Source organism: Anabrus simplex, chromosome 7, assembly GCF_040414725.1.
Source record: "Anabrus simplex isolate iqAnaSimp1 chromosome 7, ASM4041472v1, whole genome shotgun sequence".
Taxonomy (NCBI): domain Eukaryota; kingdom Metazoa; phylum Arthropoda; class Insecta; order Orthoptera; family Tettigoniidae; genus Anabrus; species Anabrus simplex.
In genome coordinates, this window is record NC_090271.1 from 130,434,844 (window position 1) to 130,458,059 (window position 23,216).

At 38.4% G+C, this 23,216-nt stretch overlaps 1 protein-coding gene across 6 annotated transcripts in view; it reads left to right on the forward strand.

The window, feature by feature from the left end:
- Positions 1–396: 396 nt before the first annotated feature.
- The window catches only part of LOC136877355 (protein C19orf12 homolog), a 37,145-nt gene continuing 14,325 nt past the window's right edge, over positions 397–23,216 (forward strand). The window contains exons 1-2 of one of the 6 annotated variants that reach the window (XM_068228620.1): positions 397–552; positions 18,694–18,882. In XM_068228620.1, the coding sequence (XP_068084721.1) occupies positions 18,723–18,882 (160 nt within the window). In that variant the 5' untranslated portion in view covers positions 397–552; positions 18,694–18,722. Of the gene's footprint in view, positions 553–765; positions 878–1,330; positions 1,350–17,576; positions 17,593–18,180; positions 18,503–18,693; positions 18,883–23,216 lie in introns of those variants that run through there. The other 5 variants (XM_067151325.2, XM_067151326.2, XM_067151328.2 and 2 more) reach the window with 5 other exon arrangements.

The following is a 23,216-nucleotide window of genomic DNA, read 5'->3' on the forward strand; positions in this document are numbered from 1 at the left end:
ACACCGGGCATAATGATAATAAAATCTATTATTTCGCGTTATTGTATGAATCTTCAATATAAGGATATAGACAGAACATGAGAAAAACAGAACATAAACGCGATCCAAGCGGCAATTGCCTGAACTACTTTGTTCGCCCAGAAATGTGTCGGCTTGTCCAGGCCTTCTATTATAGCTTAGGCAACGGTGTAGGTCAGCTCATAAGGGTGATATCTAGCGGCATATTCTGAAACTCCTTGCGACCCCATCAGCTGGCCAGCATTTCCAGGTCTTCATTAGCAACTTATTCTCTCTGACATAGGCTAAATAAATATCTCTCTGAAATATATTACCACATAGCTTAGTAATTAGATGTACTTCTAACCTCATTTCCCTAACCCCTATTGCAACATTGAACAGTACATTTTAACTTCCGTTACCAGTAAATCAAAGATAACGTATTATCCATTATCTTTGGTATTAACCTCCTTGCGCATTATCTGGACGTAGGCCTATACTGATGTGAAGTCGGTGAAGTCCCCGAAACTGCGAAGAAGGAAGTGTGTTTCACTCGTAAGTGGTATCGGCTTTTAGTTCCCTTGGATAAGTGTGTATTGAGCATGGCATATTTAAACATTGAAAAGGAGTCCATTCCTTCAATCCATAGGAATTTATTTGCTGAAAAGCGCATGTTGTATCAGCATTTACGAAGTGTAAATAGTCGTGTATAGTTGTGCGTACAGTCTCGCTGAAGTTCTTAAATCATGCTATAGTTAGAACATTTGACAAATATTTTCCGATTTTCTATTAGCCGTAGGAACAAAGAAACCATTTCAGTTTATTCTTGTTATTGACAGTGCTGGTAAATATGAATCAACATAAGAATAACATGTGCCGTGTAGGTATTTGAATTGACCCACCGAATTGACGTTTGATACCATATGAAATTAATCCACTTTAGTCTTAATTTTTATCTTTATCGCCCTCCACAGCAGTAAGTGCCTTGATATTATTTTACGTTATAAAATCCATTAACAAGGAGGAAAGGAAGGTCAATTCAGCACTGGGAACATGCAGTGATCTGCACACACTGAGAATCTTCTGTTTGCTAATTCACCTCCAAAAGTAGTGCATTGTCATCATAACTAGTATTAGTGCATGTACTCTGTTAATTCACTTAGAGGTCCTCCTTGTGTTTTATCCGCAGGTTATGGTACCTAATGTAATTCACATACCCAGGGTCTGATGACCATGCTGCTTCTAGTCTGTGGAATGAAAGAAGATAGATAAAACAATCAAGCAGTGGGGCTAGTTCTGCAAGGAGCTAGGGTTGAGTCTCATTCACTGGAAGCTATCTGTCTCAACCAATGGTGAAATTAAAATTTAGGCCTACACATCTTTACCCAATCTAACCTCTTTTGCTTCACTTCACTTAGCGTATATGCTGTAAACTGGCCGGTGGTGATAAATTAGGCCTATTATTCATACACACTCTTAAACAAAGGCTGATCCTCTTCTGTCTTGCGATGTTTAACTAGCATCCACCATCTTAAGTGTTTTACCAAAAATATACCTTTTAAATTTGTTAGGATTTTTAAAATCTTGACAAATTCTGCCAAGGAAAGGTTGAAATTCAACAGGAGGGTACTCTGGCTCTGAAAAATAATAATAAAAATAAGAAATATTTGACAACGAACCAGATTCAACTTGTATACCTAATGTATACCAATATGATTGCTTGTGAATGTCCAATCTTTTTGACATTGTAGTTAACTTTATTAGCTCATTAGGTTACACTTCCTCAGAGCTATCCTCCTTTGGGTCAGGATGGTAGAATAACACCCGTGGTATCCCCTGCCTGTTGTAAAAGGCTACTAAAAGGGACCACAGGTGCTCTTAACTTGGGAGAGTAGGTTGGTGACTACGGGGCCCTTAGTTGAGTCTTGCCATTGCTTCTACTTGTGTCAGACCCCTCACTTTAATCTACCCTATCCGACCTCCCTTAGTCAACTTTTGTTCCGACCTCAGTGGTATTAGGTGTCGAGACCTAGGGAGTCTTTTTATTTTCACGCCCTTTGTGGCCCTTGTCTTTCTTTGGTCAGTATCTTCATTTTTCGAAGTGATGGACCCCCTTCCATTTTTTTCCTCCGATGAGTGTTAATAGAGGATAGTTGCCTAGTTGTATTTCCTCTTCAATAAATCACTACCACCACCTTCATCAGAGCTAATGGCCATTCACATGAACACGCTTAAATATGTAATGCAATTCCCCATTGTAAATGGCATTTAGCATATTTACACCTCTATAGCAGTCTCTCGAGGGGCCATTGAGAATAAACTACATGCTCATTGCAAGCATTTGGAGTGAAAATGCAAAAAAAGACTGTTGCTATGGTGGTATTACACAATAGAGTAATGGAGTCCAGTAAAGAAAAGGATACCAGTATTCAAACCCCGGATCTCCTGGTTGATAACTAAGAAACTTTCCCCTACACTAACACAGGCATGCTGTGAAGTGCTTTTGATCGCTTCACTTGCCAAGCATGTTCCTCAATTCATATAGCCTATTTATTTAACCTTTATAGCAGTTTTTCATCCATTTCATTGTATTCTTTATGTTATTCTGATATGCAGACAATTGGATTTATCAGGAACATGTTCAATAATAAGCAAGTTGCATCACTTTTTTTTTGTAGCTGTACTGCCTCACCTGAGGACAATGATACCCAATACGGGACTTCAATATTTTTCATATGTTAATATTTTGTTGTTCAACTGGACACCTGAGCAGAATATTTGACAGTCGGTGAGCAACATGTTTTGTTTGAAGGGCATTGCCATTGCTTACAAGATGAACACAAGTGAGATGATATCAAGAGCATTCATGAAGAACCTTGGTAAAGAAGTACTTATGGCAGTGGCGGCGCATGACTTTTACAGTAAGGGAAGCACATATCGTAAGCTAGGAAGATGTATAAAATAAATATAATAACTCACATTATCTTGTGCTATTTGAATGTTAATTCAATCCGCCTCTCCTTCTTGACGAATTCTTCTATGACAAGGCTGTAGAATTCTTCTTCATTCTTTAATGACTTCAATTTTAGTAACGTTTTCTCAATCGACATTAGAGATAAGTTCGAGAGTCTCTGTTGTCCCTGTGTGTTTCTGCAGTAGGTGTGGATTCTCCGAAGTGCCGAAAATGAACGTTCGGCACTAGCACTGGACACTGGGATAGTTGAAATCAACGCACATAACTTAAACAGTTCAGAAAAGGCAGAAGATGACAATCCACTACTTTTTAAATAAAACAAAAGTTTTAGAACTCCCATCGTAAGATACTCATTGGAGGAATAAGCTACGCTGAGCTCGCTTCTGAGAGGGGCGAAGTCAAAATGCTGACCGTAACTTTGTTTCAAAGAACAGAATGCTGCTTCAGGAAAACTTTTCTTCGTGTTCCTTTGATCAACTAACTGTAAAAATGTTAATTTCTCGAGTGCTTGGAATCGAACTTCTAGTTGGGTATGTATATTGTCATATATCTCGCAATATATGCGACGGTAGTGTGAATTTATGTCGCAGGTTTCATTTTGACGTAGTCTCTTCTTTGGCAGCTCGCAGCTCTCTTGACATTTGTTCCATACTCTTTCAAATTCATTTCTTTTTCCCTGAATGATACTTTTTGTTTCCCCTACTTTGGCAATACGGAAATTTATATCCAGTGCTTTCGTTTGAAGAATTTCAAAGAGAGAATCGGTTAAGCAAAATATCTCGCTGAAAACTAATAAAATGAAATTGAACTGGAATTCTGAGAGAACGCTGTTAAAACCTCGAGCTTTGTGATACGTTTGACTATCCCATTGCTCTGGATTATCAAGGATATTGTCGAACAACTGAACTAATTCTTCTTTTTGTTCACGAACTGTTTCAACAAGTCTTCCGTTGTGATTCCATCGTGTTGGACACACTTTAGGAAATCGTCTCTTGACTTCTTTATCTAATGCAGCAGTTCTCTTCGTCGAATTAGAAAAGAAAGAGGCCAAGCTACTCAGAGTCATGAAGAATATTTTACATTCCTTTATATTAGAAGTTGTCTGTGTAAGGACAAGGTTCAGTCTGTGAGCAAAACAATGTATGAATATAGCGTCGGGATATTTGTTTTTCACTCTTTTCTGTAAACCACTGAGGTCTCCTGACATCACTGCGGCTCCATCGTAACATTGAGCGACTAGTTTAGAACCACAGTTGAACTCGTCCATTATGTAGAACACGTGATCTGCAAGAGCAGGAGCACTGCGATCGGCGCTTACGTCGGTAAATCCAAGAAATCGCTCCTGTACTTCTCCATCAGCAGACGTGAACCTAACAACAGTTGAAAGTTGGGAATGGGCAGAAATATCAGTAGTTTCATCAATAATAATCACCACGAATGGTGACTGTGATATTTCTTTCTTTATTTCGGTCAATAACACACTGGCTACTCCGTCAATTAAATAATTTTGTATTTGATGTGAAAGACCTGTGAACACCGTTGCTTTCTGCAAATGATTTGCCAGTATGTCGTCATACTTGCTCAGCAGCGTTATGAGTTCTATACAATTTCCACGATTTAAGGAACTTTTATCTTCTGCATGCGCTCTGAAAGGAAGTTCTTGTCTTGCAAGATACATTACAACGTCAATCAGTCGTTGGATCACCTTTCTATTCTGTTTTACCAACTCGTTATGTTTTATTGTCTCCAGTTTACGCTGCTGATCGAGTTGCAAATCTATTCTGGTCGTTCCGAAAGTTGTTAACAGAATTTCAGCTCGGATATGTGTTTGTGATTGCTGATGACGCTGGGATGCTTTAAGCAAGTTATTCATATCATCGAAGCCTACACTGTTCCACACCCCTTTTTCATTTGAAAATAGAATGCAAGATCAACAGTAGAGTTTTGATGTTTTTTGACAACCACATAACCAGCCTATTTTTCCATACTGCTCTGTATTAAAGTGTCGAACACAACGTTTCGTTTTAGTTTTTACACCCGGTAAATCAGGCATTGGCCTGCCACCGGAAATTATATTACTCTTCTCCTGAAAAGCCCTCGAACTCATACCCTGGATTAAGAGAGATTCTAATACGCATCCACATCCCCCTCCGCTCTCCTCACTCGCGTCGACAGTTGCCATGCTTCAGAGACTCAAAGTGGGAATGAACACAGTCGATGCATTCCCTTCTAAGCCGGCAGAATCGCAGTAGTTCCTTTAATTTACATGTGCGCACGTAAATTTGGTGTAATTTTCACAAATAACACGAAGTAAATTAAATGGTACAACTCACAGTACGATATTTCACTTCAGTTGGAAACACAAGCACAATTAAATCTTTTTCTCACAAATTTTATCACAATTATCACATACAAATATTCTCGAACGGAATGAGTAGTCAGATGCATTCCCTTGGCCCGCCCCACGAAGCTTGCCGAACCCAAACGAATAATTACGAAGGGACCAGAGTGAAGCCAAGGTCGAGTCTGGCAAGCCACTTGCTGACGAGCGGCCGTGATGTGAGTATCACGTGAGCTCATGGAGACAGACGTATGTTTACAACTCTCAACTGTCCATGCACACTGTCACGTTAAAATAAAGTTAATTATATATTATACCAAACGACACAAAACTTAAAATAAATACTGGTTGCAATAACATGCTTATTTTTTTTTCTTTGTGTAATATTTTTTAAGGGAATGACTCATTCCCTTCATTCCATTGAATAACCGCCCCTGACTTATGGAGAACAATATCAAGAGAATTAGTAACCCTCATATCCCTAAACTTTGTAGACAGAATCAGATAATTTCTAATAGGAAGAGACATTGAAGGATCACTGAAACAGCAGCTTAGTGAACAAACAAGAAATGGGCCTGCACCTCAGAAAGGAAAGAGATGTCTTCTCCGCCCTAGCACCAAAGACATCGAGCAAATATATAGACTGAGTAAGGAAAATAGCATTAACTTAACTAACTTAACACTGAATCAGGAGGAATGCAAAATGTTGAGCAGGAACCCAAAACACAACTGGCCAAATGCGTCCCATATTAACAACGTCATTACAACAGTAACAGAATCAGAATTAGCCATTATCAAACTTCTAGCGATCAACAAGAGGAGGGTAGGTTCAAAGTTAGGAAGAAATTAAATAATATTAAACTACGTAATACCAATTCTCAAACAAATCAGGCCATTACCATTAATTCAGTTTCAAAGCTTATAAAGAATATTAAAGAAAACAACTTAATTGTAACAAAAGCCGACAAAGGTAACATGACCATCGTCATGAGTAAAGAGGAATACATAAATAAAACTAACAACTTCTTTTCTGACAAAACTTTTACCATGATCAAAAAGGATTCTACAACTAAAATTCAAAAAACTTTGCTTAAAAGTTTAACTTTCCTCGTAAATGACAAAGAAACCACTGAACTAATCAATACGAACCCAGGAATCCCCAAAGCTAGAGCTCAACCCAAGATCCACAAGGCTGACATCCCCATGAGACCTGTCATTTATTATAGATGGACCCCTTTATATATAACCTCACAGTACATACAACAGTTTTTAAAGAAAAATTATAGGTTTCCGGTCAACAAGTCCATTGAAAACACATTAGAATTTGTTGACAACTTAAACATTTTGAAGTTCAATCTCGCCATACAGTCCACACTTTCGATATTACAAACATGTATCCAAGTATCCCTATAAAAGAAACCGTAGATATAATATGCAATAACTTAAGAAAGTATAGTAAATTATCCATACAAGAAATTCTGGAATTTATGTCCATTCTGAAATTGGTTCTAAATAACAACTATTTCAGTTTTAATGTTATTTACCAACAGAATGGTTTGGCGATGGGATCGCAAGCCTCGGGGATATCGGCAGAAATTTGTTTAGATAATTTAGAATACACAAAAATCTTAAACAAACCTGTATTTAGTAATATCTGCTACTGGGCTCGCTATGTGAATGACGTTCTAGTTATATTAAATCAAGACCTTGGAAATGCAACGTATACCCTATCCAGTTTAAACGTCCTAGATCCACATATCAGTTTTACACTGGAATCTGAATCCCAACAGAATCTAAATTATTTAGATTTAAGTATTACTAGACACCCCAACCAGCTATCTTATCGTATCTTTAGAAAACCAACTCAAACGGTTAGTACAATCCAAAATTATTCCATCCCCAAACCCATAAAATGACATGCTATAGTATGGTAAAGAGACCTTCAAAATGAACTAAATGTTATACGATCAACAGCTAAATCAAACTGGTATAATGCATAATTTATCAATAAGATCATCAAGACAACTAAAAGATGTCAAATTTCTACTTTAACCAGAGAATCAATAGACGAAAAAAGTGTTCCTCCTTCACGGTCAGTAGTGTAAATATATACCAAATTACTAATATTTTCAAGAAACATAACCAACAAATAGCTTTTAAAACTAATAACAATTTTTCCAATTTCTATAATACACGTACTATCAATCATACATACATTTTCTCAATCAGGTGTCTACAAACTACAATGCAATAGCTGTAAAATCACATATGTAGAGAAAACAAGACATAATTTTTCTATAAGATACATGGAACACACCAATGCTTCAAGTAACAATCGTTTCTCTGCCATGGCACAACACATGACAAACTTAACAATTTTACATCAATATTGACCGTGACTTAAGCATATTGAAAGTGGATAAGAAAGGTACTATGCTCAACATATTGGAGAACTGTTACATTAATGTAGAGCAGCACTTTAATCCTAATTATAATATTAATGAAATCAATGAAGAACCTTATATTCTGTTTGATTTAATCATTCCCATATATGCAAAGTGTAAATGTAAAAACAACACATTAAGTCCACCAGTCGGTTCATCCCTACCTACCTGACCCCACCCGCCCCTCCTCATACATCCATCCTCCAACCCCTGCCATCATAAGCTATACTCGTGCTCCCTTTTAACAGTCAGTCTGGTGGGGTGGTATTTTTTTTTTTTTTCTTGTCGCAACGGCACAGATAGGTCTTATGGCGATGACGGGATAGGAAAGGCCTAGGAGTTGGAAGGAAGCGGCTGTGGCCTTAATTAAGGTACAGCCCCAGGATTTGCCTGGTGTGAAAATGGGAAACCATGGAAAACCATCTTCAGGGCTGCCGACAGTGGGATTTGAACCCACTATCTCCCGGATGCAAGCTCACAGCCGCATGCCCCTGATCGCACGGCCAACTCGCCCAGTCAGTCTGGTGTTTGTGTCCGTGCCAAGTGCATACAATTTACGAGGAACATAGGGGTGAGTCTCATATAGCTGTATGTTAATCTCAATCTTCTAGCTTCCGTTCTTTTCTCAATAATTCACTTCAAATATTTTATTTTCCAGACATTCGCTTCAAACCAAATTAAACAATAGGCCTAGATCACTACATCTGATAAAAAGGAACACTTATTCAAGTTGTGAATGTCCTCTTCAAGCTACATATAAACCATTACTCATGTTACTATTCAACACAACATAATTTATAAATCAAATGGCTCAACTATACAGATAAAGAGTACGAACTACCAGATCGACTCAAGAACACTTGGTTCCTATAAGGACATTGACATAGTTCAACACCAACCACAACAGTTTCAATGTGTCATTTTAGTTTCAATTTTAAATGTGTAGTCCGACTTCATCAATGTTTTAGACTTAGATTTTAAATTAAGACATACTAAATTGTATTCTTTATTATTGGTTGTTTGTAAACACATGTTTCCAATGTAGATCATGGCTGAAGATGACCCAAAATATCAGGCACTTGCACTCCTAGAATGATTCTCAAACATGTTGTTGAAAGTCTGGTCTTAACGTATTATATCTATAGTCACCTTCCATGTCTACGTCTCACACATGTAGAAGAATACTGATTTGACATTCAAATCTGCAATTTTGTCTTTGTCCTCACTTCTTGAGCCACATTGGTTGGAGTTAGATGAAAGCCTTTCTTTTCTTGTTGACCCTATTTTTGATATCTTCATTCGCTTACATGCTCTAAATAAAATGGAGTTGTTGATTGCAACATCCCAAGCCATTTGCATGAAGCAGTGATGACATAAAAATTGTCAGTTATTTGCCTCTTTGTTGACGAGTTTAGTGGTATGCTTTGTCAATAGCAGGAATATTGAGCTTCCAAATTTGGCCACTTACAACTGTCTATAGGTAGTTTGCTTTAAAAAAATATATGTATAATTCGCTGGGGCCATCAAGGACCATGTTAAGTCTTCTTGCATTTGACACTGAACTTGGCCTTCTTTAGAGCCCAAATTTCCTTCATTCTTTGTGAGTGGGCCTGCTTACGTTCCTCTGTCCAAGGGGTTGCTCGTCTCAGTTTAGCCCGTTCGTCAATATTTTCTTGCAAAAGTGATCTCTGTTAAGGCCGTCTTCAGCTGAGATATGAAGCATTTGCAGGTCTTCTTTGGTATTTCTAAACCAGAAAATTGTGGTTTTGGGGTTAGAAACAAAAAAGTGAACGATCTCTTTAGTCAACTTTCTTCCGTCCAATCGTAAAATCGTGCTCGTCTTTTTCGGATTGTGTTGGTAATTTTCTCTATTTTACTGTAGACTTCCTCGTTGGATCTCTTTTGATGGATTCCATTTCTGTACTTTGATCCCAAGATTCCTCTCACAATTTTGCGCTCTTTTTTTTCTCCAGTTTTTCAAGGAGTCCTTTGTTGGCATTTAGAGACAGGGTTTCAGCTGCATATAGAACTACTGGCTTCAGAACTGTTTCATAGTGACGTATCTTCGTGTTTTGGGAACGGCATTTTTTGTTGTAGATTGTGCGGGATGTTTGGTAGGCTATTTCCAGTTTGCGTACTCACTCCTGAAGTGCTGCTTTGTTCAGTCCATTTTTCATGATGATCTCATGCAGGTATTTGAATTTGTCTACTCGGGTGATGTTCCCGTATTTTGTATGGAGTTTTGGTGGGGCCTCTTTGATGTTAGTCATTACTTCTGTTTTCTCAAACGATATCTGCAGACCAGTTTGTTCGGCAATTTCCTTTAACATTTCGACTTGAGCTCTAGCAGTTTCTACGTCGTTTGAGAGAACGGCAATATCATCGGCAAATGCTAAGCAGTCTGTTGTGATCCCCTTGGATTTGGTTCCTATTCTTGGTGGACTGTAGTTGGTTTCCTGTAATCTCACCTGCCAGGTTCTGATGATCTTTTCAAGAACGCAGTTGAAGAGTATCGCGGATAGCCCATCACCTTGTCGGACTCCTGTTTTGATGTCAAAGGAATGCGAGAGACATCCGTGGAACTTTACCTTGGATTTTGTATCGGTCAGGGTGGCACTTAATTAATGCCAACAGTTTCAAATCAACTCCAAATTCATTTAAGATGTTTAGCAGGACTTCCCGGATAACATGATGGCAAGCATAATTGGTGGTCATAAACATTTTAGTGAAAAATGGAAGAGTATGTATACGTACTTTAAGGCAGAAACAGGTTCAAAGGAGGACATTCCAGGAATCATTAATAAAAAGGGTGAGTGTGTATGCGAGGATCTTCAAAAGGCAGAAGTATTGTCAGCAGTATGTAAAGATTGTTGGTTACAAGGATAATGTCCAGATAGGGGATGTAACACTAAAGATGTATTAAAATTTACCTATGATAACAATGACATTTACAGTAAGATATACAAGTTGAAAACTAGAAAAGCAGCTGGAATTGATAAAGATTTCTGGGGATATACTAAAGGAGGTTTCAGACCCTGGAGGAGCTGTCCTGATCAGATCATGAGTCTTAAGGTGATAATGGACTATAACAGGAGAAGAAACAGAGATATGTTGATAATATTTGTAGATTTCAAGAAAGCTTATGAATGCATCCATAGAGAATCTCTGTTTAAAATTTTAAGGCACCTTGGACTACACCCCAAATTAATAAACATGATAAAATTGAAGAGTGAAGTTTAGGGGTGAAACATCAGAGACATTTGAAATTAAAACTGGACTACGGCAGGGAGATGGGCTCTCTCCACTATTATTTAATTGTGCTCTAGAAATGGTAGAGGGAATGGTTTAGGAAATGTCCCCCAAAAATAAGGATTGGCCGAAAAATCAAAACAAATTGCCTGGGTTTCGCTGACGATTTAGCATTACTAGCAGTGGACATAAAAGAAGCAAAAACCCAGATATCAGAACTTCAAAACATTGCAAATAAAACTGGCCTCAAAATATAATTTGAAAAAACAGAAATAATGCCCCAAAACCAACACAAATGGTAATAAAATCAAAATAGTAACTCAATTTAAATATCTTGGAGAAGTAATAACACTAACCTAAATGAAAAAATCTCAATCCAAACAAGAACAAATAGATTAGCTAAAGCACAAAAATTAACATGGGATATCTAGAAAAAGAAATATCTATCAATAAATACAAAAATAAAACACTACAACACAGTTATAAAACCGGAAGCTACATATGCAGCAGAAACACTTTTTTACCTGAATAAACAATCAAAGACTGACAGATGTAAGAAAATTGAAAGAAGGATTGGAAGAACCTGCATCAACGATAAATACCAGAAAGATGGACAGTGGCGGTTAATACCTAACAAAGTCGTGTACAAAGAGCTAGAACCCATTACAGATACTATGCGTAAGAGGAGACTGGGATTCTTTGGACATATCATGAGGATGCAGGATTCGAGACTTCTGAAACAACTAGTACAACACAATCTCGTCTCAAAAAGTACCACAACAGGATGTAAATGGATCAGAGAAGTAAGAGAGGATCTGAAGGAAATAGGCCTTACAACAGAAGACACCACAAATAAGATAAAATTGAATACAAAACTCAAGAATACAAACCTCCGCTTTACCCTTACACAAAACAAACCGACAACACGCATATTTTCAACTGAGGAAAGGGCACGAAAATCGGAGTGTCTGAAGAAGTACTTGGGAGAACCGCAAAGAGTGAACAGTCCCTTCAAAGAGACCTAAACAACGGACTGACTAAAGTGATCCTATGTGGTCATAAAAGAAGAAGAAGAAAGGCTATGGGTTGGGATATAGTACCATATCTGAAATACTTATTTGATTGTTGTTTGGTTGAAGGAGCTATACCAAATGAATGGAGAGTTGCTATAGTAGTCCCTGTGTATAAAGGAAAGGGTGATAGACATAAAGCTGAAAATTACAGGCCAGTCAGTTTGACATGCATTGTGTGTAAGCTATGGAAAAGCATTCTTTCTGATTATATTAGACATGTTTGCAAAATTAATAACTGGTTTGACAGAAGGCAGTTTGGGTTTAGGAAAGGTTATTTGACTGAAGCTCAGCTTGTAGGATTTTAGCAAGATATAGCAGATATCCTGGATTCAGGAGGCCAAATGGACTGTATTGCGATTGACCTATCTAAGGCATTGGATAGGGTAGATCATGGAAGACTACTGGCAAAAATGAGTACAGTTGGACTAGGAAAAAGAGTGACTGAAAGGGTGGCTATATTTCTAGAAAATAGAACTCAGAGAATTAGAGTAGGCGAAGCTTTATCTGACCCTCTAATAATTAAGAGGGGAATTCCTCAAGGCAGTATTATTGGACCTTTATATTTTCTTATATATATATCTATGATATGTGTAAAGAAGTGGAATCAAAGATAAGGCTGTTTGCAGATTATGTTATTATGTACAGAGTAATAAATAAGTTACAAGATTGTGAGCGGCTGCAGGGTGACCTCGATAGTGTTGTGAGATGGGCGGTGGACAATGGTATGATGATAAACGGGGTTAAAAGTCAGGTTGTGAGTTTCACAAATAGGAAAAGTCCTCTCAGTTTTAATTACTGCGTTGATGGGGTGAAAGTTCCTTTTGGGGATCATTGTAAGTATCTAGGTGTTAATATAAGAAAAGACCTTCATTGGGGTAATCACATAAATATGATTGTTAATAAAGGGTACAGATCTCTGCACATGTAGTAAGGATGTAAAGGAGAGGGCATATAAGTCTCTGGTAAGACCCCAACTAGAGTATGGTTCCAGTGTATGGGACCCTCACCAGGATTACTTGATTCAAGAACTGGAAAAAATCCAAAGAAAAGCAGCTCGATTTGTTCTGGGTGATTTCCGACAAAAGAGTAGCGTTACAAAAATGTTGCAAAGTTTGGGCTGGGAAAATTTGGGAGAAAGGAGACGAGCTGCTCGATTAAATGGTATGTAATACCAATATAATGGTCCATTATTGGACATTATAAATTTTCCGGCTAACTCATTCTTGGGAGGTGTGCTTAGTCCCAACTGACGAGCCCAACTTAGCACACGAGGGCGAAACGCAGGCAACCAAGAATGAGTTAGCTGGAAAAATTTATAATGTCCAATAACGGACCATTATATTGGTAATATAAATTTACTCATTCAGGACAAATATTTTAAGTTCCCTATGGAATCAATGTCTATATCATCTAAATGGTATGTTCCGAGCTGTCAGAGGAGAGATGGCGTGGGAGGACATCAGTAGACGAATAAGTTTGAGTGGTGTCTTTAAAAGTAGGAAAGATCACAATATGAAGATAGTGTTGGAATTCGAGAGGACAAATTGGGGCAAATATTCGTTTATAAGAAGGGGAGTTAGGAATTGGAATAACTTACCAAGGGAAATGTTCAATAATTTTCCAATTTCTTTGCAATCATTTAAGAAAAGGCTAGGAAAACAACAGATAGGGAATCTGCCACCTGGGCGACTGCCCTAAATGCAGATCAGTAGTGATTGATTGATTGACAATGGAGTCGTACGCTTTCTTGAAGTCCACAAAGGCAGACACATACTGCTTGGACCTTAATATACAATATCTGTTGATCGTTTTGAGATATTGGATCTGTTCGGCTGTTGAGCGACTTTTTTTGAACCCTCCTTGGTATTCACCTATTTGATGTTCGACTTGTGCTTCCAAATGCTCCAGGATGGCAAGTGATAGAATTTTGTAAGTCATGGGTAGCAAAGATGTTCCTCTGTAGTTGTTGTTGATCTTCATGTTGTGTAATGGATGGATCAGAGCTATTTTCCAATCTTCGGGTAGGGTCTCGTTGCTCCAAATTTCTTCCATTTGCTTTTGCAAGATATCAAGTGATTCCTCGGGGGCATATTTTCATAGTTCTGCTACTACTGAGTCTTCCCCCGGCGCTTTATTTTTGAGACGGGCAATGTGGTGCTTGATTTCATCTCTGTCGGGTGGTCTGAAATCTGGGTACCTGAGTAAGGGTTCCATGGTCTCAATGGGGCTTTGCGGTTTAGAGCAATTAAGTAAATTCTTGAAGTAGTCTGCCAGAATGCTACAATTTTCTTCATTTGACGTCGCCAGTGTGTCGTACTTTCATTCAAAGCATAGAGATGGTGGTTTATAGCCAGTGAGTTTGCGTTTGAAGGCTCTGTAGTACTCTCTGCTTTCATTTTTCCGAAAGTTTTGTTCTATCTTTTCAATGAGGGATTTTTCGTAATTACGTTTCTCAATTCTGAACACCCTAGCTGCTTGGGCACGTTGGGTTTTGTAGGTTTCCCAATCATTGTCTGATTTTGTAGAGTAGTACTGTTTCCACGCATTGAATCTTTCTTTGAGTACTGATTCGCAGGTACCATTCCACCAGGCATGCCTTTTGCTTCTCTTGATTTCTGCTACGTCTTTGGCAGCCTAAACAAGGAGACTTTGGGTGTTGTTAAAGTCACAGTCATTTGGTCTAGCCTTCTCCATGAACTCCTCGACCCTTTGCCGAAGTGTATCGTTGTCTAAGCATGTGATCTGTTTGGTTGTCTTCCTTGTGTTTGCAGGAATTGGTTTGAATTTGATCAGAGACATATAGTGATCTGAGGCCACATTGATGCCTTTTTTACTTTGACATTCATAATCTCAGGGCTGTTTCTCCTGGAGATTGCAACATGATCTATTTGGAACTCTCCGAGAGTTTGGACAGGAGAACGCTAAGTCATTGCTTCCTGGGTAGATGGCGAAAGTGGGTCGACATGACCTGCAGGTTGTGAGTTTCGCAAATGGATACCAGTCTTTTGCCGTTGGGATTGGTTCTTTCGTGAGCAGGGTAATTTCATATAACTTTCTTGTACTTCTGTTCACGACCTAGTTGGGCATGAAGTCACCCAAAAGAAGCTTGACATGGTGTTTGGGAATTTTGTTCAATTTTTCATCCAGTAGGTCCCAGAAATTAATCAACTTCGTCTGGATCAGACTTGTTCTTATAGTTTGTAGGAGCATGTGCGTTAACTAGGGCGTAGGTTTTGTTCGCGCAAATTATTTGTTAGTATAGACAGTCTGTCATTCACAGTTTCAAAATTTGCAACCGATTTAAGGATCTTGGTTCTAACAGCAAACGCGGTTCCAAGCATCACAGCTCCATTGAGGATTGCTTTTTGCGCTTTGCTCTTGAAAAATCGGTAGCCTTCAGATTCAAAAATCTCTTCATTTGGGTACCTTGTTTCTTGTAGGGCCCTTATGGATATCTGATTTTCGTGAAGAGCTTTGGTGAGGGTTTTCAGCTTGCCAGTTTGTGTAAGGGAATTTATGTTGAAAGTTGCTAAAAAGGTTTTGAATTTTAGCCTGAGTTTATGACTCTTCGGGGTACACCAAGACGCTCCGACTCGTCTCTTGCATGATGTCGAGTCTCCTCCAGAATCCGAATGAGACTCGTGCGCCGTGGCGTTCACGATGAGCGATTTATCCGAAGACTTACCCCCTGGGGTATGTTTCTTGAAACGTTGTACCATCATGCTTCTTGACTTGACTATGTTTTGGACGGGTACCCATCCTTTTACAACTAGGGTTGTTAGCCCTAGAGGTTGCCTGAAGATGTTTTCTGCCTTCTGGTCATTTACCAGTCTTCGCCATAACCCTGGCAAGGGACCAGTTTTTTTTTTTACGGTAGTGTTTTATTTCCCTACTACCCTCTGACCAGCCAACAAGCTTCCCCAGTTCCAATGGGGCGCGCCCGATGGAAGTAACTGGTAACATCTAGCTTACTGTAATAAGAAATAAGCACAGTTTGATGTAAGGAGGGGAAGTAATTATGACATTGTTTCTCTTGAAACCCAGCCCTTATGTTCTCATTTCTTATGTGATCTTTCTGCATATTTCCTATTGTTGTTTTGCTCTCCTTGGACTTTAATAACACCTCTTCTGTTTATGTTCCCTCTTGTTATCACCATTCACTACTTATTTCCATTCCCCATTCTTCAATTGCTGTACTCCAAACATCAATCTCCCTTTGCTGCTCCAGTTACAAAATATTTAAAAAATAGTGCGTGCACCCACGTGCATTGCTGAAAAGGGTTGCATTCAGACTATATTTCAGGGCTTAAATGTGAATTTTAAAAGACTTAGTGTACCGGTACTCTGAATGTTGAAATGTGATGTAAAACTTCATTTCATTCACTAAGTTGTATCATAAACTTTTTTCCTTCTTTATAAAATATAGTACTAAGCTACTTTTTCTGTTTAAAGATTCTAAAATAGCACAGCCAGATTGGTGAAATATTGGATTTCTATCAATTATTAACTGTTCTAGTTTTAATTAGAGTATAGTTCTCAAACATTCCATTTAATGCCTGTTTGGACTACCGAACAAAAAAGATATAGTTCAGAGAAGGAACTTTTTTATCTTAACTACCGGGCGAGTTGGCTGTGCGGTTAGGGGCGCGCAGCTGTCAGCTTGCATCCGGGAGATAGTGGGTTCGAACCCCACTGTCGGCAGCCCTGAAGATGTTTCTCCATGGTTTCCAATTTTCACACCAGGCAAATGCTGGGGCTGTACCTTAATTAAGGCCACAGCCGCTTCCTTCCAACTCCCAGCCCTTTCCTATCCCATCGTTGCCATAAGACCTATCTGTATCGGTGCGACGTAAAACCACTAAGTAGCAAAAAAAAAAAAAAAAAAATCGTACTTGGTATATTTAGATTCTTGGATACTAAATGAGAGAATAGATTGCTGTGCAGCTGTCAGAGAAAGAATCAAGTGATAATTTTAATAGATTAAAAATCAGGAACGTTTTCCCAATACTCAGCACATTTTTGGAAAGTGAACTTGGCACGTTTAGCATAGAACTATGCAGTTTCTGCTGGTACTCAAAGGGTTAATATTTATTCCCTCTTGAGTGGAAGCAGAGAATATTTTCACATTATCCCCTGTCTGCTCTCCCTCTGTGGGTAGGGGAATGTAGAATACATTCACCTTTTCCCCTCCTATTATTAGACGCAACTGAAAGAGGAACCACATTGGGTCTCTCGCTGGTTGCCTAGTTGTACTTCCTCTTAAAACAATAATCACCAGGTGAGTTGGCCATGTGGTTCTAGATGCGCAGCTGTGAGCTTGCATCCAGGAGATAGTAGGTTTGAACCCCACTGTTGGCAGCCCTGAATATGATTTTCTGTGGTTTCCCATTTTCACACCAGGCAAATGCTGGGGCTGTACCTTAATTAAGACCACGGCCACTTCCTTCCCACTCCCAGGCCTTTCCTATCCCATCATCGCCATAAGACCTGTGTCGGTGTGACATAAAGCACATGGTAATTCTTAAAATAAAATTTAAAAAACTAGTAATTTCTAACACCACTCATCCAAGATGAGTAAATGGGCTGACTCCCCAAGCTCTCACTTTAGAAGCATGGATTGGGGATAAGTGATCTCCAGCGGAATCAAACATTGTTACCACTTATGCCAGGCTTCTCACATTCATCTTCCTTGGTCAACTCTTATTCTCTTCTGACCTCAGTCAGTGTTAGATACGGAAAGTCTTGGAAGTCATTTTCACATCCTTCCTGGCCCTTTCTCATATATTTTTTGAGACTTTCTTTCTTTCTTTCTTTCTTTCTTCGGAGAGTTAGACTTCCCTTCTTAGATTAGAGTTAAGTAGGGGTGGTTATCTAGATGTCCTTCCTTTCACAGTCATCAGCACTAAGATTTGTTACAGAACCATAAATTCATAGTTTGTGTCCTTTTTCAAAGTTCTTTGCTTTTCATAAACCTACCAAAGCAATTAGTTTGTGGAAGTAACCTGTTTATTTAAAGCCAGGCTGAGTTGCTCAAATCGTACAAATGTTGGCATTCTGAGCCCAAGTTGGTGGGTTCAGTCCCGATTCACTCTGGTGGTATTTGAAGGGGTTCAAATTCACCAGTCTCATGTCTGTAGATTTACAGGCACATAAAAATCTCCTCCAGGACATGATTATGGCACCTCAGCATCCCCCGAAACCATAAAATTAGTTAGGGGGCTAAAGGCAATTCTTTTTCTTCCGTGTGCCATGAGCTACTGCCATCATGGTTGGCAGATATGAAGGGAGTACTTATTTCTTTGGTGTACTCAATCTTTGTTTCTCAGAAATCTTTCACAGGATTTAAGCAATAAGATGCATAACAAATTCAGAGTTTTTGTGAGCTAAGGCTAACCCCCTCGAACCAAAGAAGTGGGAATGTTACGTAAGTCAACCAAATTTGTGATGGATGTAAATATAAGAAGTTAATGCACTATAAAATAACATCATTTAGATCACTTCATCTGAAATAATTTTTCCGCATTCCAAACTCTCTACTGCCATTTGCCATTAATGATACAGTACACTCTATCTTTCTGATAAATATATTGATTGCATGAATTATTTTCTTTGCAGGTTTGCAGACACAACCATCTTATTATAAAATGCCTATTAATACTCAGGAACTTATGAATGTTCTTGCAACATTGTCAGAACAACAGAATCTCCGTGTTGCTGTGAAGGAGTCATTCAAAGGAGGGTGCATTGCTGGGGCAGGTGCTATGGTTGGAGGGATGCTACTTGGTCCACCTGGATTAGCTATTGGTATGAAATTATACATTCTATTTTTTATCTTTTAAATTTATGTAACAAATGCTCTGTATTTTATTTTTGAATTCAAAATTGTGTGATGCTATTGCAACTACTGTAGGTTACTGCTGGAAAGCAGGGCTGAGTGGCTCAGATGGTGGAGGCGCTGGCCTTCTGACCCCAAATTGGCAGGTCCGATCCTGGCTCAGTCCAGTAGTATTTGATGGTGCTCAAATTTGTCAGCCTCATGTCTGTAGATTTACTGGCGCATAAAATAACTCCTGCGGTACAAAATTCCAGCACCTCGGCATCTCCAAAAACCATCAAAGTAATTGGTGGGACGTAAAGCCAATAACATTACTGTATTATTATTACTGTTGGAAACAAGAAAACTGTGTTCAAATGTACTAGCCTCATGCCGGTAGATTTACTAGCATGTTAAAGAACTCCTGCAAATCAAAATTCTGGAGTCTTCAAAACCCATAGTTAGTGGGACAAGAATACAACAACATTTTAAAAATGATTATTAGGAAATCAATGTGACCAACTGAGTAGTACAGTTCGTTAGGCACTTACCTCTCAAGCTCAAGGGTGCTAAATCAAATCCTGACACAATCTGTCGTTGCCTGATTGTGCTTAAATACAAGATACATTACAGTATATCAGTATACTTATTGATAGACCCATGTTAAAAAACTGTTTCAAGGGAATATTCTGGCAATCAGGAATCTCTAAAATTGAACCAGTTGAATTGGCAGAAAACATACACAGCCTTTTCTAGAGGCTGTCACCTTGTGGGACATTAGACAGTAACTTGTTATTTGTGTTAATTGTGCAGAGCACTGTTCTTCCTTCTCAATCTTGTTGATCAACTCATTTTTAATGATAGGATGATATTTACTCTTCAAGAGGTTGGAATGTTTACCTCTTTGTGCATTTTTATAAGGGATTGATAATCTTGTTGTTTTGCCTTTTAAAATGTCTGTCACTACTGCTTCCCACCACCACTGCCGCCACCACCACCACATTGTATTTTTAATTGCTTTTTGTTTTTTAGGAATTTTTGTTGCTGATTATTCGTTCCTATATGCAGCAAATTTGGAAGTGAAGTCATAGCAAGAGTAATTAAATCAAGATAGGGCTGTAGGTGCCCACCAGTATTCTGTTGTACCCATTGTTCATGAAAACTCTCTGTATGTGTAAAATTGCACTTTTGTTGCCCACTTACTATTGGATATCTTGGTTTAATGTTTTTTTTTCTTTTTTTGGTATGTATGTTGGAAAGAGTATCCGTCTTCAAATCTGAATTCATGGTATGAATGCAGGCACGTGAACTCAAAGAGCAATAACACCCAATAAGGCAAAAATAAAGGCGAAGCATGTTTGTTCAGAAGAATGCAACTTGAAGATCAAATTGACTCAGGCAGGTAGCGTATTTGTTGACCTCTACTCCTCCATCCTCTTCCTGGTGTTTCTCCTACTGCTTAGACATGTCGTTCCTGTTCCTTGTCTTTTGAAAATATGTCCAGGAGGTAGATGATGGGAATATAGCTTTATTACACATTACACACCATTAATCTCAAATGCTCTGAACTGTACAAAATCATACTTAGAATGTAGATCATTCATCACAATAACAGTGGTCTGAGTCATGTGCATCATTTGTTGCATGTAAACTGTGGGAAATGAGTCCTTTCTGATTATATTAGACATATTTCTACGTGGCAGTTTGGACAGTCTCAAGTCTCAACATATGAAAAGCTTGGTTGCATTTAACGACAAAATCTATTGCCAAAAATAAGGGTTAGCCATGGGCTCACCATTATCAGGTACAATAGCAAACATTTTTCTGAATAACTTCGAAAATATCTTAATTGGCCATCTTTCAAAAGGAATCGTACATTGGAGCAGATTCGTGGATGACGTCATATGCATATATGATAATGACATCACTAATGCAGACCAGTTATTAAACACTCTAAATTCTTTACACAAATCCATCAGCTTCACAATGGAGCCAGAAAATAACAAGAAAATAAACTATTTAGACATCACAATCAACAGGAATAATGACAACATATCTTACAAAGTATACAGAAAGCCCACTCAGACGTCGCACACTATTGACAACAACTCGAACCACCCATACACACACAAAATAGCGGGACTGAATACAATGATACATAGAGCTATTTCCATACCAATGAGCACAACGTATTTCAATGAAGAGATGCAAATCATTACACAAATCGTGAAAGAAAACAACCATCCTCCAGGCACGGTAGATAAACTATTAAATAAACATAAGAAAAGTCGCTGGGAAAGCACCACACATTACAAAGAAAACTACGTGGTTCTAAACTATGTTAACAATAACACATACAAAGTAGCTAACATTTTCAAGAAACAAGGTTTAAAAATAGCCTTTCGAACGAATAACACACTACAGAGACACATCAGCAGGTGCAACCTAAACAAAAAGGACCCCTTCTCAAAGTCAGGAGTATATGAACTCAAGTGCCAAGAACCTAACTGCAATGCCACATACATAGGTCAAACAAAACGTAATTTCCATACAAGATACAAAGAACACAAAAACGCGATCAGATATAATCGGCATTCAGCCTTCGGGGAGCACATATACGACTGTTCACACCATTTCACAGACATCAACACTGATCTAAAAATTTTACACTTCGAAAATAAAAGTAAATCTTTGAATATAAAAGAAGCAATAGAAATTTACGTCGCAAAAAATGCTAATGCAAATAACCTGAATGAGCATACACATTTAAATGATTCCCCCTATTCGCTCTACTCACATACTATCTGATAACACCTACTCATTAAATTGCTTTTATCATCATAATAATAATAATAATACCGTTTGAAACATGCTGCTCCAGCATGGTTTCCATAATTTATTACCAATGTTTCACTGAATTGGTTTCGACCTGTTACTATATGTGTTTCCGGTTTTAATCGATAGAGGACAGCCCCCTCTGTCGAGAACATTAATGATCTTTTCTCGACTAAGTCTTTAACTATCTTCTCCTTGGTATATATTCTGTTCTGAGGATGGTGGCTTATAATAATATGGGACCCTCACACACAGGAGCTATGTTAGTGCTTTTCAAATGGATGTATCGTAAGTTTAAAACCGTGCTGATCGCTGCACGATTAACGTGTTCTGATGTTTGTTATTGTGGGTGATGTACCATTTAGTATTTGTATTTCTCCCTTTTTTGGCCGACCGTAACCCGTCTTGATACTCGAAGAGAGGAAGGCGTGTGTGAGTGTGTGTTGTTGATATAATAGTGGTGCATTCATAATCTGAGTCTCTGTGCATTATAATGAATTTCTCAATGAGACGTCTTTGCTCTCGTTTGGAATTATGATCTGTGTGTCGGCCGTCGAATTATTATGGCCGTATACAGCGATGTTTGTGGCAGATCTACGCGTGGCCTTAAAGCCACGACATGTGCTGTTGTCATTCTACTACTATTGACGTTTGGCCTCATTGATGTTAGGTAATATTGCACTCTACGAGTTGACTGGATTGATCTATTCGCACCATTTGTCACTGTTATCTGCCCTCGAGGCGATTGGTTCGTATGGCTGAATGAATGAATTAATGAATGAGTCGAGTATTTAGATGAGGAAGTGTCGGCCTATCTAATTTATGTTTAACTTTTCGTTATTTGCCCCTTTTATCTCGGGTTCTATTTTTCTCCTTATTTGGTGCGCGCCCTGATCTTTTTCGACCTGGGCGTCGCCATGTTGATTTATTTTGTTCCTTGGCCGCACGATGGCCCGTGTTTATCTGATTGATTCATCCTATGTATCTTTTTCTCTTTGCCCGCTGGGGTTATTCTTTACCTGGTCTACCCTTTTTTGGGGTGTGTGCGCTCCTTGGTGTGTGGGGGATCCTAATGAAAGGAGATCATAGTATTGTTTAAAAAAAAAAAAAAGAAAAAAAGAAAGGAAATGTATAAGAAGTAGGGGGTGGAATGAATAAGGTACTCCCGATTTGTAATCATGTGTTGACCCTCATTAGTTATTCTTCTCGCAATTGTTATATGCGAAATCTTCGTGAGTAAAAATGCTAAGATCCCTTGCGTAATTCTGCAACTGTGCATGTACGTATTGATGAGATATGGATATCACGATTAATTGTCATTGGTGCTAACCCATATACGTATGTATTACCCTATTATATCTTATGTTTTCCTTTTCAATTAATTCTTTAATTAACGTTGTTTTTCAATAAACATTCATTTATCACTTATTCGGGTTTCAACTCTTAGTAGTGTTAGTTTATGTTAGAACTAATTAGGTGAATAACATTT